Raw genomic sequence first — 14407 nt, forward strand, 5'->3', positions numbered from 1 at the left:
ACTGTAAATGGCTAAAATAGAATAATTTGAATTATAATATGGGACAAAGAGACGTTTGTAGTACTATAAGTTGTAAAAAAAAATAGGTTAGAGTTATCCTTCTTCCGAAAGATCCAGGAAGGTGAGTTTATAGAATATAATATATATTTTATGAAAATAATATATAAACCTTATGTATTTCATATTTCAGTATTGGAAGGAAGGTGTTAATTTTTTCAAAAGAATACGAAATCGAAAGTACATTTAATTTTATGGTCTGCTAGAGAAAGAGTGTGTGATGAGGCGATAGTAGCGATCCTGGTGGTGAGCAATTATTTATGGATGCGTATTTCAACTGTCTATGTTTGCATATTTAGTAAGTATTAAGCTTCGTGACTGTATATACTAGACTGTGATAAAACCTGATCACATCATTAGAATTACCCAATACCACTGTGCGAGGCAACACAGAACAGATCCAATGCAAGGAATATACGTCTAAGTTTAAATATAAATGTTGTTTTCTGCCAGTAATTATACTTCGTTATCTGACAACCAATGCATTCTCTTTAGAGACGTTGGTTGGTCTCTAGTTAATCGAGTCTTCTTGCTGCCAAAGTTAATGTGTCCACTATTCCTCCCCTCTCCTCTGCATTTCAAAAAGACAATTCAATTTTAACTTATTTCATAATACTTTCAACCCGGCTGACGTCTCACTTTGTTCTAACTGTTCGAACTTTATACTTATAAAAGAGAATAGATCTAGCAAAAATCTGTAGTGCGCAGTAAAAAGGGCTTAAGTCAGAAATTGGTTGTTTTGTGTTACGACCTCCTTTGTTGTGTAGTCAATTCTGCAAAGACAGGTTTGAACCTCATAAGTGACACTAAAAAGACATCACTCATGAGATACGTAAGCTAGGAGATATCGGGATAGGGTGGCCAGTTCCTTTCCTCCTCCATTGCATACATGGCTGACATAACATATTACTCTAATCAGACTCAAGATGTACAGTAGTGGCAAAAAAACCGGACCGACCCCTGTAGCTGATTTCAGAGCCTTGTTCACTCCAGAGCATGATAGACTGGTAACTAAGACTTTCGTGGTTCGAATCCTGCCCGGGAAGGAAACCTTTTCTTGTTCCTTATTCAAATTTATCCCCAATACTTTTTGATTGTAGCAATATTTTACTACTTAACTTATTATACCTAGAACATGAATTTTACCAGAAATCGAAAAGTATTGGGAAAAATTTGAATAATCAACAAAAACAAAAAGTTTCCTTCCCAGGCAGGATTCGAACATGAAAGTCTTAGTTACCAGTCTGTTGTGTTCTGGAGTGAACAAGGCTCTGAAATCAGCTACAAGGGTCGGTCCGTTTTTTTTTTTTTTTTTTTTGCTACTACTGTACATGAACAATTGTTCTGTCTCATAATAGATGTATATCAGCAAGAAACTCAATTAGAGATAATGACCTCCATGTGAATACAAAAAATGTACTCTTCAGATCGTATATAGGACATATGGTTATTCTATCCCATAATGATGTAGTGCTTCAGACTTCTAGCCCATCATAATGATATTGATTCTCATTTCAAACTTTGCTTTTGCTCACTGAAAACTGTCCGTTTTACTGCGCGCCATAGAAATGTATAACTTCAATCTTATCTGTTTTTGGACTTTTGAGGTGTTCATTGTTCAATTTCAGTTTTTCTTTCCTGTTATTATTTTATTATGTACTGTATTTAAATATGAAAGAACTTGGCGAACATTTCTGCAAAAACTAAAATAAAACGAGAAAAAGTTACCTGTGTCTGTTGACATTATAAGAAGAAAGTAAATGTCAATTTTAACAAAGACAATTTGCATTAGCATAGAAACGACTATCGATTACGATGATTATGTATTTGCCAGGGTTGTCTGTATCAGATTGGACGATAACAGGTTGTTCTCATTTCAAGACTCACTGTTGACATTCAAGATAAACATTCTGCAGTTACAATTACTTGGCAACTGTCACGAAGATAGCAGAGAACACTGGAAGGACGGTCATTAACCGTTGTTACTCGCCAGCGAGAAAGGAAAAGTGTGCGTTATGGAACTACACTCGCATACAGATCAAGGACTTCTCAAGTAATAAGCACTGTTCCTTGTTGACATGTGAACATTCACCATACACGCTTAAAACATGTCCATTAATTCATTATGTTTTAAGAAGTAAAGATGTTGGCATGTTTGTGTGAGTAAAATATTCAGGTACTAGTTTGTCTCGAAAGTTAAATACATCTTTCGAGAAAATGATGTAAGAAAGTAGGTGGACTTTTTATTTGTAAGGGCCCCAAGTAACAATATTCTCTCTCTCCGATTTTTACAAAAAGCAAGACGAAAATAAGTCGAAAGTGTTGTTATAGCTACAAGGGGATAAAATTATCGATTACTAATCAATTACTAATTTTGAGATATTATCTCGAACGTTCAAGATATCTTTTGAAGATAATAGATTGTTGATTTTTCGTTTGTAACGGTATAAATAAGATACTTTCTTCTCTTTTATTTCACAAAAATAAGACATTCATAATTAAAAAAGTCGAAAGTTTAAAGTGCTTTTTGGAAGAAATAAAGATCTTTTATATGAAGAGTCCACTGCAAGAATGATAGATGTCATTTGGAATACATTTTGCAGGAGAAGGAATTGAAAGTTTGAAATGCTTAGCGCTCAAAGCTTAACTGTGATTTTCCGATCATTACTGGACAATGACTATCAGTGTTAAAGCCATATAACTCTGTATGTACCTTCTATATGCCTTAAGCTATGCATTGCCAGTCTTGGTTCATTTTTGACACGAAAGTGACATCCATCATTCTTGCAGTAGACTCTTCATATGTAACGGTACCAAGTAACAAGATTATTTTTTCTCTCTCATTTAAAAAAAAAAGTAGACATAAATATGTGAAAAGCTGTTTTCTAGTTGAATCAGAATCTCAAGACAATCACATCAAATGTTCTACCACAAATAATAAATAAACAATAATTTATATCGAAAACAGATTCGATATACTATCAACAATAAGTAATAAGTAGAAATTTTATTTATATTTATTTCTCCTTAGTTCATTCATGGTCCATGAAAAATCCCAAGTACATTCGTAATCACTGTATTGAGAGAGGAAGAGTGAAAGCATCATATGAGCCGTTCAGAGCAAAAGTGGTGTACGTCAATATTGGTTAATGAGATTTAAAGTAAAAATTCTGTAAAATACAGCACAAAATAGCAATTAATATGTCCTTCTTGATATCCACTGACTACTAATATTTTAAATAAATTGAATATTAATTGCTACTTTTCGCTCTATTATAGGCCTACAGAATGTTTACTTTAACCCTTATTACCCATTTTTGACTTATACCACTTCTGCTCTGAACGGCTCATATTTTGACCGTGTATCCTCCACAGGAAAGGAAATGTCGGTGGTAATGTGGTATTATTTTGATACAGACATAATTCAGCGACGGTATGTCTCATATTATCAGATATTTAGATATGCGTGTTAATCGATAAGAGTATATGAAGTATGAGAGTTGATTATACTTCTATTTATGTTACTTTCTGTTAATTAATGAAATATTTGTTTTAAAATTTTGCGGAATTCCCCCTGAGCATAAGTATGTACTCTCCCTAGGGGTGCTAGAGTGATTATATATAAACAATATGTATCTTCATTCTAGCAATAAAAGAATTATTATTAAATTATTATAATGAACCTGTAAATTCATTATAACATTTACTTGGACAAAATTTACGAAAAGTTAAATTACATATTTTATAAATTGTCTAATACAATCATGTGTAAATGAATGTGAATACCAAAGTGGCTTTCATATAACATCTAACCTCAAAACTAACTGGATAAGATTGTGAAAACTTAAATTACAAACTGTATAAGTTACCTACTGCAGTGAATTTGCTAGGTTAATAAAAATATCAAAGCGATTTTCCATATAGCTATATTAATGTAAAAGTAAGAACCATTTATAGATGTAAACAAATTAAGTTGTTATACGCAACTGAAAAAAATACAAAATACAAGTATATGAGAGGAGTGAGAGAATTTTATGGTTGCAGTAAGAATGAAAATTAATTGATTTAGTAAAAAAATTGAGAAAACTGCTGTATTTACAATAATTGGCCTAACAATGATTAATATGGCATTGAAATGGAAAATAAGAAGTAAAAGAATGAAGAAAATGTTTTTAGAACATTCAAGTAAAAGAATTACCTGAAGACAGAATAAACGCAATGCAATAAGAATAAGCCAAGAAATATAGGAGGAGAAGTAGAATTATCTAGAGAGGGAGAAAAACTGGAAGAAAATATAAATAACTTTATAAAATCATACAATGCTGACGATCAAAGTAACTGCATAAAATTATAACACAATATTAAGATCTGTGAAAATATTCGGGTAAAGAATAACTTAATGCCAATATCAATGGTATAAACTGAGTTTTATAACTCTGTCACTAAATAAGGGCGTGTGGACCAGATGTAAATACAACATCGTTAATATTAGTGCATCTTTCACGTTAGCTCTCGTGTTACACGAAGCAGTTTCACTTCAGATAAAACAATAAACAAACTCGAAAGCTGTTCTTCACACCATTAACTTTCAAAATCATTATATTACGCCTTTCATTTCAGATTCAGAAAGATACAATTAACTGAAGTTGCAAGTTTTGTTGCGTGAGAAAACAGAAATTTAAAGGTACAAGAAAGTAAATAGTTTTAGACTTAGTTTAGTGAAATGTCGACAGAGAGTTTAGACAGTAGCACTACCATAGATGAATATACAACAAGTTTGTTATAGAGAGATGGACAATTTACTGCATAGGGTAGATCTTTTATTTTATAATGAAACTCATACATGAGAAGAGATTGCATGAAGTAAAGAATTAGGATGAAAAATATAGCTAAGATCAAATTTGGTACCAAATGTTAAATTATACTGTATAGTGTATTATTATGTAGAAACATGCAATATTTTACATCTCATATAGGCTCTATTGCTATGGAAGAGGAGTTACTCTACAGTACATATACATAAGGGATTCAAGAAGATGGATTTTCTTTCCCTACCTTCCCTGATGAAGGCCCCTATACGTTTGGGAGGAGGGGGCGTTTATCTTCCGTAAAGCTGTTTATTCTATAAAAGTAATGCACGGTTGTTTGTACAGAATAAAGTGATTCAGTATTATTTCACATGGTACAGAATACATATTTGTATAAACCCATTTAAAAGAAACGCACAGCTACAATCGCCTATATGCTTCATAAGTTACATTGCAAGTAAGCTTCCTATTTGTCCTTAAATTTAAAAATTAGCAATGTCGAGATTTCTATAAGACATACTTTTGTAATAATTGGATGCAGTTATGCAAAAATGAGAAAGCCCACAAAATCGTGATATTTTAGTTAATGTTACCAGGAAGCAGGAAAAGTTATACGTTATACAAAATTGACACAACCCATCTCCTGATACATCTGTAGAAAAAATCTGCTTCAAAATATTGGAGAATTAATTTTGAAACAAAAGGACAATTTTTAACTTAAAAATCTCATTTTCTACTTTCAGTGAGTTTATTCTCCTTTACATAACTACTTCCAATTGTCTGTATGCTTTTGAAGAATTTTTAATCATTAAGACATTCTTAGCGCGGGCTTCCGGTGGATGATCAGCGAACTAACGTTTTTCATATTCATAAACCGAACTAACGTTTTCCATATTCATAAACCAGTGTTAGCGATGTGATATGATATGAATCCTGTACAAGTAATCAGTCTATAGCCGGGGCTAGTTTAGCACGCTCGTAGCGAGGGCTAGCGAAATGTCTATGCATAGCACCCTTTATTCTTACTTTAATATTTTATTTTATTCGTGAGAGCACATGAATCAGACTATGCAGTCTTTTTTAGACAGTAAAATATAACTCTTATTATACAATTACAAAACTTAAGGAATTGAACAGTGTTAAGATTATACGCCTTATGGGCGTATAGATATACTACAATTTCATTAGCCTTGACATTTATATAAAACAAAATGTCAGTTTAGTAGCAGTTTAAAGAGAATTCTGTCTCTCAAAGGAAAGCATTTAACATTATATTATTTGTCAAGTAGTACTACTATTATTTCATTTTTATGTAGAATAAAATATAAGCAAGTTAAATATTTGTTGTTGAAAGACGTAAACACTTGCAGGTCTTAATTATGATATCAAGTTAAGAAAATTAAATTTGAAACATCCATAGTCGTTTATCCATAGTCTAATCTTGTTACGTAGACATGTAATTGGAATTAATAAATGGACACTTCCGTTACGCATAACAAGAAAACCAGAAGCAGGAGGAGCAGTTAGGCATGCGCGGAGTGTAGTTAGGCTCTTACCTGCGAGAATGCGCCACATGGTGCAGCCGTCCTGTCGATTCAAGAGATACACAACGTAGTCGCGACCCGCCGAAGTGCGCTGGCTTTATAGAGTACGGAGGCCGAGAAGAGAAAGGGGCTGCTGCCACACGGGAGGGGAACCGGCACAGATCCCTCTCCTTCTGGGTCCAGATTTGACATCTTACTCAGAGATTCCTTCACACAGAAATGTTGATAGATGGATCTCAATAAATCTGTTTCGAACAGCACCTTGCACTAACTCGCATTTCAACACATGTGGCAAGCAAGGAAAGTACAACAAATACTTCAACTTCAGAAGTCTTGATTTGGAAACTTGATAAAATATACGTAGTGTAATAACAAATATGTACCGTTACATGTGCCCGAGAAATACGTACCGCGACAATTCGTCCCAAGAATATAAAGGCTGGTTCACAATAAACCGGGAACGAGAACCAGAATGAAAGCGAGAAGGAGAGGATGTGAATATGAAAATTTTTGATTCACAATAAACCGAGAACGTAGACGACTATGCATATCGATATGTATGTCAATAACGATATGTAAAGTCGATATTACGCATTCTGATGTTATTTGTGTATAATTGACTAATGGCGTTCTCTCATGAGTACAAGGCAGCCAACATAAACACAGGTTAACCAACTTCGAAATTTCAACTGAAACATTTCATTAGGTACGGTACTATAAATATGCCTACGCATCTTTATTATACAACTTATTCTAAGTCTACCATAACGTAAAATAATTAGAGAAGAAACATTTGTAATAGAACAAAAATGAACACAACAGTAGTTATTGAATTGAAGCATGAATATGTAGTGTGTAATACAACCAATACAGTAATAAAATATGATTCACTTACGATCGGTGTTCAAAGATGCAGCTATTGAAAGCCACGTATTCTCCTTCATTTTCTCATCTTTATACGAGGCGCGCCGTTTATCTTAAACGTAAGGCTTTTCCTCAACACTCAATATTAGAATCTCATCAAATAAAACTTGCTCAATGGTGCACAGCACAGAACAAAATAATGCATAGCTTATGTCACGGTCTTCTTGCTACAAATTATACGACGACAAAATAGCTTTTAGATGACAATAGAATGAATCTAGTGGGCTGTGATCGGAAACGTTAACGCCAAAGTTGAAACTTGGCCAACACTCCGTTCCCGATCCCGGGTCCCTGCAAGCTTTTCGTTAATTGTGAATGCTCATATTTAAATGTACACATTTTAACAATTTTACCGTTTTCGTTCCGATTCTAGTTTCCGGTTTATTGTGAACCAGCCTTAATTTGTACCGCGACAATTCGTCTCAAGAATAATAATTCGTCCAACGACAGATTGTTCCAAGAATATTTTGTTCCGAATCTACGACGTACCACCATATATTGTCCCATTGCGAAATTTTAATATTTAAGAAATGTTTAATAATTAAAAAGCTGTCTAGCAATAATCCTTAGCAGTTGCTTAACAGCCGAAAAATAAAACAAGATCAAAATTCGTTGTACAAACAGTTTAAACACCATGGGACGTTCACGTCTCACTATATCTCAGAAAGGAGAAACCAAATTAATTTAGAAAAGCTATTTGTACACAGAGCACAGAGAAGGAAGGGAGAAAACAGAATGAACATGTCAAAGAAGAGGAGAATGTTCTGCTAGAGTTCATGTAGAAGTAGGACCACAATCAAGTTTTTAAAAAATGATCATACGCATGCTTCTGATTGGAGCAAGTACAAAGGAATCGAAGTTTTAGCAGAGATCAAAGAGTCAGCGCAGTCATTCAACGTAGCAAAATCTTCAATAGTGAATCGTCATGTTTTTGCAGTGTCAAGTGAGACGTAAAAAAAAAAAAACCATAAATCGTTTGGTGCAAAGAGTTCGTAAAGAAAATTTACCCAATCCAGTTGAAGGTTGGCATCACCGGTTAAATATACTAGTTGGGAAGTCGCATCCTTCTTTCAAACGAGTTCCTGCAAAAACTCAAAAACGAAGAGGCAGAAAATTAGTAGACAAATTCTTCGTCTTGATACAGGTGGGACCCCGAACAAGAGTAAGAGTTCACACCAACAATTCGATAGTCGAATCGAAAGAATATTGTTTCTCGTTACCTGGATTACAAAGAGAATGGGAAAATTCAGCAATATATCCGAGCTCTGGGGCACGTCATAACAGGAAATATAATCTAAAAATATTATTTAATGTTTTATTTCACTCAACAGTGCATTCATAAATACTTGTGAAAACTCTTATGATTTATTTGGCACAACCTATCCACAGAAACATGTTGGAACAAATACTTTGGAACGATTTGTCGCGGTACAAATCTTGTAGCGGTACCAAAACGCTTTTTGACAAATACTTTGGGACGAATTGTCGCGGTACGATTTTTCCAGGACGAATAGTCGTAGTGCTGTATACTACCTATTCATGCTACTTACTAAAATTGGTATGTTCGATTGATTTCGTTCCTAAACATGTGGTTGCTAACCATGTATAGGCTAGTAGGTATGTATAACCCCAAACATTTTTATTCTAATTACATGTGACAGCCACCGGCGTGGCTCAGTCGGTTAAGGCGCTTGCCTGCCGGTCTGAAGCTGCGCTCGGGCGCGGGTTCGATCCCCGCTTGGGCTGATTACTTGGTTGGGTTTTTTCCGAGGTTTTCCCCAACCGTAAGGTGAATGCCAGGTAGTCTATGGCGAATCCTCGGCCTCATCTCGCTAAATACCATCTCGCTATCACCAATCTCATCGACGCTAAATAACCTCGTAGTTGATACAGCGTCGTTAAATAACCAACTAAAAAAAACATTTGACGTAAGTATCTATAGTTGCATGATAAATGTATGAATGAGATATGCATCAGTTCGTGGCCCAAAAAATATTACGCTTCATCAGCTTTTTTTTCTCAATATTATCTAATCCTGATATCAATTAATCTTGAAAGTAATAAATAAGGGGAAAATAAGAAAGAAAGAAGAAATGGAAAAAGAGGAAACAAATGACGTATAATGGAAATAACGCTCATGATTGTAAATGACTGTTGCTAGGATGGCGTGTGTAATAGGGATATTTACGATGAGCATTAGCCTACTTTTAATAAGAAAACTGAATTAATTGAGGATTTAATTTCGGAAAACAATAATGACAGAACAATAAATAATATAGAAATATCGACGACAGTGTCGGTGACGATTATAGTCAAGTGTATAAAACGTATTATGAAAATAAATGTAAAATATTGAATAAGAATTAAAATTGTCGAAGAAGCAATTATACGGACTAAGTATTAGCGACGGAGAAAAGAGAGATGAAAAATTTAAGTACCGCAAAGGAAAAAAGTAGATTAACATATTACGAAGTAAAAGAAACAAGAATATTTGAAGGAAGAAGAAGAAACAAATTTTAAAGAAAGCAGAACATAAAGAATTAGAGAAAGGGAAAGCACCGATTGCCCAGAGGCGCTACATAGCTCCGTGTAAACATGCCTGACCCGTAGATCCAGAGGCACGTAACGTCAAGGTCAGAGGCGCGTAGCTTCCAAGACATACGCACGTATCCTCGTCGTTATACCTGGTAAGGTTTATCTTGTCTCAGTAGCAATAAAACCAAGTCCCTTCAAATGAGGGTGGAGATTATAGGAGGGTTGTAAATTTTCAGGATTCCTTTCAAAACCTTGTTATTGTACAGGCTACCGGAACTCAATTTCTTGAAAGACAAGCTCAATGACGGAACTACACAGTACGAAGAGAGATATTTTGTAATTTTATTTTGCGCTACAGAATGTATCAACTGGTTCCTTCCGCCACTGGATGGATGAACGGCATCGGTCCATTCCCCCATCGCCATAACAATACAGACGAAGTAAGACATATCTCTTTTCTCTCTCTTTTCACAGTGAGACAAGATACATCACACAGACTTTAGACATGTAACTACAGTCTAGTATGTACAGTCACGAAGCTCAATACTTACTAAATATGCATCCATAGATAGTTGCTAACCACCAGGATCGCTACTATCGCCTCATCATAGACCCATCCCTAGCAGACGATAAAATGTATTGCACTTTCGATATCTTGTTCTTTTGAGAAAATTAACACCTTCCTTCCACTATTGAAATATGAAATACATAAGGTTTATATATTATTTTCATAAAGTATATATTATGTTATATTTTATAAACTCAACTTCCTGGATCTTTCAGAAGAAGGATAACTCTGACCTCTTTTTCTTACAATTTATAGTGCTACAAACCGTCTCTTTGTCCCATATTATTATTCAAATTATTGTATTTAGGCCATTTACAGTTATTACAACCGATAACGAACATTTCACAGTTTACACAACTTTTCACAACAATGCGAAATACGGGACAGTCGATCCAGACCAGGCCGTAATGTATGTTCGGGTTTTCTATTTCAGTGTATGAAGCTCAATGAAATATTATATTATAACTTTATTGCGAATCATTGCTAAGTTTTATTTAGTGTAATGTGTCCATAAGTTCCATTTACTTCTTGTTGCATAATATGTTGCAGAAATAATTACAAAACTGTTATTTTAATGTGAAGAGAATTTTACACGTTAAGATAATCTGTTCACATCAGCATTTTAAGTTTAGAATGGGAGCTATTTTGAGGTTTAATACAAAATACTTTATATTGTGATTTTAATTTAGCACATCTACCTTCCTTAATTGTAGACAGAAAATTTACCATACCACTCCTATGAAATTCGTGTACGTACGATTGTGTTACATCGTCTCTTAGGTAGTATATAAATACAATAATTCAGTACTCAATTGTGGTATTAAAATACAGACAAATTGAATGTGCAGGGTATCATACATGACATTATGTTTAATTATAATGTATAATTGCGAATATAGGAATATAAGTTAATGTAGTAAACATAGCGTAACCTATAATTTCAACATATCTAAATATCCGTGCGGTGCAACTGAAAATTATTGAATCGTGCATAAATGACTGTACAAAAATTTCGCTATGTTTAATCGAAATAAAGGCAGGTATTACACATTTGAACAAAATAATTTTAACAACTCGCTAGTGAATTACCTATGTCGGAAGTGTCTCATAATCATTGTTTTAAATTTTATTAATGCAATTACACTACATTTTAGAGAAATATATGTTACTCTTTATGCATTCCAACTAATTTATATGGTTGGGTTAAGTGAGTCCTATGGTCTGCCTTACGGCTGTATTAGATCACGATGGTTGTGGCACAGTTTAATGTTCCTAGTACTCACAGCGCTCCAAGCGACTAGCAACTATCGCGAGAAATGCAAAAAATCATCCCAAGCTTAGTGACTATATACTAGAACTAGACTATGATGTATATAATTCCGCCGTCAGAGGCGCGTGCCTCCTCCATGAAAGGCGCGTGGCCCCTTCGTACCCGTCGTTAGAGGCGCTTAGCTCTTGTCAGCGGAACGTAGTCCCAAGTCAGAGGAAAGTAGCCCCAATAACTGCTGAGCGGAGCTCTAGATTTAGAAACGAGGATTTCTATACACAGTATGTGGAGGTGAGTGAACGTCAGAGGCCGTATTCCGTCAGCGACGTTTAACTTCTGTGTAAGGAATTGAGACTTTTACAATAGACCTAAGTATTCACAGAGACATTCCATATATAACTTACGTTTATAGCTCCAAATATTGACTATGTATCACGAAAATTTTTTAATAATGGTGTAAAAACTTATCTGTAATTCAATATTGTATTGTATAACAGAGGACACAGTTTATGGCTAGAGGCTGGGATTGTAACTTGCACGTAATGTTTCTAATAGTTCTCTCATTATCCCACTAGAATAACCGATTGATTTTAACTTTGCTCCGAAATAATACAGCGTAGCTTATCTATCATTCAGCGAAGAACTGTTAGATCGTAACTTTTAAATCTGATTTCTTTTATCTTTACATCAATCCTAAATCGTAACTTCACATTTTATTGAGGACAGCAATCTTCTTTAAAAATTTAAAATGGAAGGTATATTCAAATTTTAAAGTTTTGAAGAAATTTAAGATCACTTACCTTACTGAAGTCAGGACCATTCGCTCTGCTCCACTGGGTGTGTCATAAACGTGCACTAATGGCAAGCCACGTAGTTCAGCCAGTGCCTTGTAGACGAAAATTACGTGAAATAGGCCTGGGCCTATACAGGGTGATTCAGACCACCCGTAACAGTCATTTATTTCGCAAACTAATGCATTAAAATTTTTGAGAAGAAGTATTTATTACTAAACCACATGTGAACTTTTACTTGACCTTAATTTCATGAATCAGCTATAACAGGAAGTAGGGTCAGTGGCGTATCACTTTCAAATTTCAAATGGGAATCAGAGTCAAATAGGGTACCATTTGATAGAGCTCTTCAAAACAAACAACTTTCATACGAAACGTTTTTATTAATTCCTATTCCTTCAATGAGAAAACGTACGATAATTAAATGGGTGATTCGGACCACACGTAAGTAATTTATTTCGGAAATTAGTGCATCAAAATTTTCGCGAAAAAAATGTTTATAACCAAACCACATGTGAACTTTCCCTTGAGCTTGATTTCAATAATCAGCTCTAACAGGAAGTAGGGTCAGTGGCGTATCACTTTAAAATTTCAAATGGGAGTCCGGGTCAAATAGGGTGACATTTGATAGAGCTCTTCAAAACAACAACTTTCACAGGAAACGTTTTTACCAATTCCTACTCTTTCAATTAGAAAACGTACAAAAAGTTAATTCCATCAATATTAAGAAATGTTAAAAGACGAAAATGTAAGCAAGACAATTAATGTTGACATTTTACTGAAAGGCTGGACAATTCCATTAATTTTTATATAATTATATTCAAACTGTCTACCGTAATGAGCAGCACGCACCTGTACTCTTCTTCTAACACTGTCAGAGACTCGTAAAACTTCGGCGTGGTCAAGTGACTGGCAGGTCTCCCAGATTCGCTGTTTTATGTCTTCTCTTATTGTGGGACAATCTTCATAGACGATGTTTTTTAACAGTCCCCAAAAATAGAATTAATTGTCAGGTAAAATCCGTCGGTTTCATCGCTGTATTCTTCGCACAGATAAAGCGACATTCAAGAGCAATAGTAATGTCAATATACATCATGGTCACTACTGGTGTCAAGTCAGTCCTCTCTGACTGAGAGAAGTGGATAACCAGCATAGGTGGAGTGTCAGTGTCTGGTGTGGCATCTTCGGACCTTATTTCTTTGAAGGTGCTTTGAATAGTTTCATGTATGCTGACATCCTGAAGAACATCCTCAACCAAATTTTGGAGGACATACCACTGGCAACACGAGTAGTAATGTGGCTTCGGCAGGATGGTTGCCCGCCCAGCTCATTTCTGTTTGGTGGCACGTGATACAGCCAATCAGCTCTTCGTTGGGCGATGAATTGGGAGATGCGTTTCTGTGGCATGTCCAGCACTATCTCCTGACTTGAATCCTTTGGATTTCTATTCTTGGGGACGGTTAAAAAACATCGTCTATCAAGATAGTCCCACAATAAGAGATGACATAAAACAGCTAATCCGGGAGGCCTGCCAGTCACTTGACCACGCCGAAGTTTTAGGAGTCGCTGACCGTGTTAGAAGAAGAGTACAGGTTTGTGCTGCTCAGAACGGCAGACAGTTTGAATATTTATAAAAATTAATGGAATTGTCCAGTTTTTCAATAAAATGTCAACATAAATTGTCCTGTTTACATTTTCGTCTTGTAACATTTCTCAATATTGATGGCAATATCTTTTTGTACGTTTTCTCATTGAAAGAGTAGGCATTAGTAAAATCGTTTCCTATTAAAGTTGTTTGTTTTGAAGAGCTCTATCAAATGGTACCTTATTTGACCCGGACTCCCATTTGAAATTTTAAAGTGATACGCCACTGACCCTACTTCCTGTTATAGCTGATTGATGAAATTAAGCTC

The 14407-nt window shown here is 34.9% G+C and overlaps 1 protein-coding gene across 1 annotated transcript in view; it reads right to left on the bottom strand.

Moving 5' to 3' along the window:
• The window catches only part of LOC138703379 (uncharacterized), an 81475-nt gene extending 74916 nt beyond the window's left edge, over positions 1-6559 (bottom strand). The window contains exon 1 of the mRNA XM_069831204.1: positions 6422-6559. Coding sequence (XP_069687305.1) covers positions 6422-6440 — 19 coding nt within the window. The 5' untranslated portion in view covers positions 6441-6559. The remainder of the gene's footprint in view (positions 1-6421) is intronic.
• Positions 6560-14407: the final 7848 nt, after the last annotated feature.

Source organism: Periplaneta americana, chromosome 7 (genome assembly GCF_040183065.1).
Source record: "Periplaneta americana isolate PAMFEO1 chromosome 7, P.americana_PAMFEO1_priV1, whole genome shotgun sequence".
NCBI lineage: Eukaryota > Metazoa > Arthropoda > Insecta > Blattodea > Blattidae > Periplaneta > Periplaneta americana.